This window comes from Zootoca vivipara, chromosome 1, assembly GCF_963506605.1.
Source record: "Zootoca vivipara chromosome 1, rZooViv1.1, whole genome shotgun sequence".
NCBI classification, from domain to species: domain Eukaryota; kingdom Metazoa; phylum Chordata; class Lepidosauria; order Squamata; family Lacertidae; genus Zootoca; species Zootoca vivipara.
In genome coordinates this window covers 96,588,938-96,595,292 of record NC_083276.1, presented here as the reverse complement: position 1 = coordinate 96,595,292, position 6,355 = coordinate 96,588,938, and the positions used below count along the sequence as shown (strand labels likewise).

The 6,355-nt window shown below is 40.0% G+C and overlaps 1 protein-coding gene across 6 annotated transcripts in view; it reads right to left on the bottom strand.

Moving 5' to 3' along the window:
• Positions 1 to 2,215: 2,215 nt before the first annotated feature.
• R3HDM1 (R3H domain containing 1) overlaps positions 2,216 to 6,355 on the bottom strand; it is a 73,185-nt gene continuing 69,045 nt past the window's right edge. For all 6 annotated transcript variants that reach the window (XM_035130460.2, XM_035130492.2, XM_035130498.2 and 3 more), the window contains 4 exons: positions 6,161 to 6,311; positions 5,829 to 5,911; positions 4,816 to 4,900; positions 2,216 to 3,663 (listed from right to left, as the gene is read on the bottom strand). In XM_035130460.2, the coding sequence (XP_034986351.2) occupies positions 3,299 to 3,663; positions 4,816 to 4,900; positions 5,829 to 5,911; positions 6,161 to 6,311 (684 nt within the window). In that variant the 3' untranslated portion in view covers positions 2,216 to 3,298. The remainder of the gene's footprint in view (positions 3,664 to 4,815; positions 4,901 to 5,828; positions 5,912 to 6,160; positions 6,312 to 6,355) is intronic.

Here is a 6,355-nt window from a genome sequence, read left to right as displayed (position 1 = left end):
CGTCAGCCTCGCTTCGGACGCAATTGCGTCGCGCTCCACTACTCCCACTAAGCCGTCTCTCCCTCTCTCCGCCCACTGAGATCCGCTTCCTGGATTCACTCGCCCGAGGTAGGGAAAAACATTAAAGAGCGCATGCGCCTTTAAAAAACTCCACCCACCACAAATCCTCAGAGGCGTTGTTTATGGCAGTAGGGCACTCTTACATTCGGGAGGTAAACTGGACTGCGATTCGCGCCTGTAGATTCCGCGGAGGGTTGTTTTGTTTTATTTTTAGACAGCGGCTCAGCAGCAGCCGATTCGCGAGGGAGTGACGACGGGAGCGGCGCTTTAGGGTGGGGACAGCAGCAAAAATGAGCGTATGACCTGGAAAACTGCCAAAAATCTTTATTTTGCAGGCGAGGTACTCAAAACTGTACTGTAGTAATGACTGAAAAGTGAACGTATCAAATAAAACACTTGATTTTTATGCAACACTGAATGATTTTATTTGCTAATACGAACCAAGCTATTTAAACCTACTCCTAGGTCCTATGGGGGGGAAGGCTAATCTCCAAGCCTATCTGTTGCAAAATATAGGGTTTGCTTAGACAGTATATCTATTTAAAAAATAGAACTAAGATCTGTAAAGTTACAAACGTTTAAAAGAAAGCTTTGTTTCTCACAAGATAAATTACTTAAAACATTCCACTGATTTTCATACAAGTGTGCTAGCTAAAAATGTTTCTACGAAGGCCTTTTGGTATCTCTAGCATTTAGCTGCTTTTTATGATTACAGCTGCCTTTTTATTGAAATTGTAAATGCATCTGGACAGGTAGGATAAAACTTCTAAACAATTAAATACTCATCTCACCAACAAGCTTATTAGCTTCCAAATATCAAAGGCTGCAACACTCTTGTTTTTGGAGTGTGAAAAGAACTTTGGCCTTGCAGAGCTTAAGAGTATTTGCTTTTGAGTAAACATGTATAAAGACTGAGCTGCACGTTTAACTTTTCTGTAGCTGTTTTTTTCCAGACACTAAAAACTCAAGTAAATGCAGATGGCAGTCTAATGAGATAGGTAAAGTGGCTTGTGTCCTTGAGGCATTTTAGTAGTTATACTACGGTAATAGTGAAAACCAGGCACAAGACCAACCTTGGCTCTAATAAATGAGTTTGCCACTGTATTTGTGAGTGACAACCCAAACAAAAACATGCTATTGGCAGACCAGCTGTCTGGAAGATACAACCCATAATGTGATACCTGCACTTTTAAGTAGGCTAAAAATGCTGGCTGCAAATCTTAAAAATATAGCGTGCTAACTCTATATTAAAATGCTTTGTTATACTTTGAGGAAATGGCATTAACAGGCAGTATGTACTAAGAACCTGCCTCAACAAATTAAGTCCTTAATATGAGTTTAAGGTCAACAATATCTCCTGAATATACAGTAATGATATTTTCTCAGTACTTAGCCACCTAATATAAATTTATGCCAATCGATTATCTGAATCGACAATCTGAACAATTTCCTCCTCCTAACTCCACTTGTATGGGCAGCGATGGCCGCTGGACTACAGCTCCCTTGATCCGACTATTGGTCATGCTGGCTAACTAATGCACTATGGTGGCATTTGGCTGGGCAGGTTACCATTTTACTGCTAACAATCAAATCCTACTTTCTATTTAGCACTTTGTTACTCATTCCTAATCAGTCTTCCATCCAGGCAGTTTCCCGGACTAAATTGACTGTAGCCAAGGTTTTGTATGGCATAAAAGTGGATTTGACAACTTATTTGTTCAGCACCATATTCCACCCAGTTTATCTCCATGAATCATTTAATGCCACTGTGGCATTTCTGGAGGAGGAAGAGTAGTGTGGAACAGAGAAACTATCAGAAAGTGGAATTAGTCGAAGAGATGCTGATTACAACAAAGGTTTTTACATTAAAACTGTAAACCCACCATAGATTATCCCACTAAACTTAATGTAATTTAGTTCCAAGTAATTGTGCACAGAATGGGCATTGTATGACTTTGCTACTAAGATCTTACTTTTGCAATTTATGGCCAGAACTAATTCAATTTAATTGAAGTCTTACCTCATGCAGAAGTCCGGTCCAGTCCCGCCCATTGCTTAAGGATGCCTGCTATGACTATCTACAACTGCCTTATGTGATAAATATGAAATATGCCCATTTCTTTCAAGCTCACAAAAAAAAATTACACTGGAAAACTTGTACTTGTAAACATTTATTTTTTTTCCAAACTGAAGAAAGGCTTGCATCAGCACACATTGTACAGCCTTGCAAATTATACAGAAATTGAAAAAGGTGTCTCCTTTATATGTGCAATGAATCATTTGATGTCCAGTGATCCTCTACAAATGATGAAAAAACATATTTAAACCACTTAAGAAGTTTCCAGCACTTATCAAATGCAATTACTCTTACAGTAAAAAAAAGGAAAAGAAAACTATATCAATGGGAACACAATTAAAGTGCAAACTTTTTTTTTTTACTTTTTTTGCCATTTGGGGGGGAGTCACATTTAATTTCCTCACTGTGTATTAAAAACTAATGAGCTCCAGTTAAAAATTTTCTGCAGTGTTCATTTTTCCCCTTTTAATACTTATCCTGATGGAACAGAAGCAAGCTGCTCAGGAATATAATTTATTGGCAGTTAAAGGTTCACATCTCTAAAGTATATCTTGAAACGGCAGGACTGGAGAAAGTCTTCAGTAGTTATTGTTGGATTCCATTACCCTCGGAAGAGGAACAGAGGGGAAGAGAAATATGCTACCTTCCTTTCCCTTTTGCATATTGGGCTAGAAACACAGTGAAATTCCTTAGGAGCGCTTCTCTTTCCCTCCTTCCCCCAGATCACTGCCCTTAAACTGATAGAAGTGTGCTGGCTGTGTGCAAAGGGATTACAAAATACACGTAAGAATATGGTTTTTCCTTATGAACAAAAGTTCGCTGTACAACAGAGCTTTGGATCTGATACAAGAATTTAGAAATATAAAACGAAACTACTACAAAAGGGGTGTTTCCAACAGCATTCTTCAGAGAAGGCTGCCTGTCCGTTTCACATCACAGCAGTATTTTACTTTGTTTTAAGTTGTTGATGATTTAAATTGCGTGTTTATTTCTGCATCTTCTCCTGGATCACTGGGCTTATTTTCTTCAAAGGCTTTACTGTCACATGACATCCAAGGAGTCTTTTATGAAGACAACAAAAACCCATAAACATCAAGCCAATCAAGTAGAGGAGATAAGGACATGGAAGTAATAAAGGCTGAATGTTCAATGACATAGCTGTTATTGAGAACTAGCCCTTTCCAGAATGTGAAAGTCGTAGTGCTTCTTGCTTGTTCTCAGCCTAAACTTGTTCAGTGAATTACTTTGTTTCTTCAATGCATTTTGGGCTGCAGACATGGTTGGAAACGTTGCTAGAACCGTGTACGTAGATGCCAAGTCACTAAGTTTGGAAGGTTCAGCGTTCACATTACTATCTCCACTACCACAGTAGTGATGGTGTTGCTGCTGTTGCACCTGTAGGAACTGGGGATCCCGTAGCCACCGAATCTTGGCACCAACTTTAAGAAGTTCCACAAATAACTTTTCAGCTTCTGCACGAGTTATTCCTTCTGGCAGTTCAGTAATTTCTAAGACTTTTCCTACAACTGAGGGGCAGAAAAAGACATGCAGGATTAAAAATGGCTTGCTTTGTAATGCTAATGGTATCCAGATCCAGACCCACCAAAAAAAAATTGTGCTTGGCTGGCAATCAACCCAGTTCCTTTACCTAACAATTCAATAATGCCCACTGGTATCAAGAAGAAACAAATGAGACATCAATAGCTGTGCAGCAGCTATTTTAAAAACTTACTGAATGGAAAGGTGCAGCATACGGACATGAAATGACAAGGGCCACCACACCCTCTCAATACCTAGAGAAAAGGAATCTATTAACTGCCAAGTTTTCTACATGGCCTGAGGCTACTAATGTCAGGACCAGTGGTGATTGTCCTTAGGCAGGAGGGAATCGATTAGTGGGAGTCTCTGAAGCAGATTTAGGAGGGGTGCTGGGAGGATCACGGAAATGTCTCCTTCCTTTTTTTACTGACAGATTCCCTTCTGACAGCCCACTGCCATAATTAGAGATTACCCAGTAAGTTTAAGTGGCTGTGGGTTTCAGTAAGTAGTAGCAGTAGTCACCAACTTTAACAATACTGCTGCTTCTAAATCTGCTATTTTGCAACAAATAGAATGATGGACAACCTGTGAGGACCAGCATTTCCAACAGGAACCCAAATTAGAATATTTGGATTTCCCCTCTCATGGGAGGAACCCTACAGATAAACACACACACACACACACACACCAATCTGCTGGAATAGAAATGTCAAACTCCACTTTGTGATTCTTACAAGAGTCTTTCACAAACTCTGTCTCCATTACAGGTACGTTTTTTTAAAAAAGCAGTCCATTGAGATTTACACACATTCCAGATATGGCAGAAGTTTCAAAACCAAAAACATACTCTGGCTCTTCATCACAGAGAGGGGCACATGTACAAAGCATACTATGCAATATCAGCTTAAGATCATGAATGTGATTATGGTGATAGGGAAACGGCAGTAGCTTGCACAATCGGAGCACAGATGCAAAGCACTTTGGACAAGTAACCTATCACACCTCCTATTGTTGCTGCGCCACATTCAGAATCAATCTCCAGGTGACATTTGGACCTAGAGAGCTGCGATAGAATGGTAACAGGCATAATATACCTTCCTAGCAGTTCAGCTGCATCAAAGTTACAATAAGTCACATACCTGGTTCTCCTGCACCAAGGTCTGTTGAAGCAGCCTTTTTGGCTGGCTTTCTTCCTCGGTTCCCATGTCTGCTTCCAGGCTGACACTACCAGAGAGAGGTATCAGACACACACAAATAATGATCAGAGGTTGATTCTTACCTCCCACAAGGGATGGAGGATGTGACACAATCCATCTAAGTGGAGCAAATGGTAAACTACTGCTTCCTTTTCTTGAAATGTTTTACTTGGCAATAGGTGCAAGGGCTGTGCCATTTGAACCCATGAAGTGACACATCTCTCACACTGACAGAAACTACTTGCACTCCAGAAGAACTCAAATAATTGCATTGGAGCAATTGGTCAATGAACCCCCTTTGAGATCCAAACAGCACAGTGTTAGTGCAAGATGGCAGTAGTTCTAGGTGAAGCCTAGATTATTACTACTTCTTTAACCTGGATTTCAACTTGGGTTACAGAGGGCAAACATATACAGAATTCTGTAACACTATGCAGTTTCAAAGTCCAAGAAAAATACTGTGTTTGTTTCAATGTTAACTACATGGCGAGGGCAATATTCTAAAGAGTTGCATCAGTATAAGGATTTCTGCTTATGCAATGGGACGTCTTCCTTCTCCTCCTCAAATATGCTCCAGAGGGATTGGGAAAGTCCTAGAACAGATTTAGGGGGAACATGGGGGGAGGGGGAACTTAGTGCTATGTTGGATTATTGGTGTCTTAAGGGCACATCCAACATTTCAGGTGGACCTAAAAATCACCCCATTTTGACAATGGACATTTTTGTCTAGCCTAATTTGTAATGAAATTATCTTGGTTCTCCCCACCCCCACCCCAAACTGGAGCATCATTTATGCATGTTTTTAATTTCAAAATAGCTGCTCCTACTTTTTTACTAACGTTAACAATTCCTTTTTTTTAGGAAAGCGGCTAACCTCTCTTTCCCATTTATAAAATGAACCTGACTTACAAACAAGTGACATCCAAATTATTGGGCTGTTTCCTACTATTCCCTACCTGTGGACCTGCTACATGCCCATGTAGCAGAGCTGGAGGATTGTACTGCAATGGCTGACCAAGTAAGGGATATCTGGCATCTCCTGAAGAAGACATAGAAAGAAACTTAGGTTTCAAATTGCTCAATCAATTCTAAATAAGTATTCTGACTTTTCAACAACTGCAATGGTATCAATATTCCAAGTCAATGAAATTGCACTGACAGCAGTTAATTAGGATGGAGTCAATTCCAAATTCATGGGAAATCAACTGAGAACATGTCATAGGAGAAACATTAAAATTTGACTCTCCAAGTGAATAAAATAAAGTAAAAAATGTAATTAAGTTCTTACCTTGTCCAGGAACAAAAGGTCTAGAGAATGGGGGCACAAGAGGAAGAGGTGTTAACGTGGGACGGATGTTCTTTATGTTTGACAGCTGACTTGGCGCTGGCGACTGGGCTGGAGAGGTGACAGGACTACCTATTTGTGGACTATGCTGCAACTTTAAAAGAAAACAAAAAAGGAAAGAGAACATTATGCCTGAGT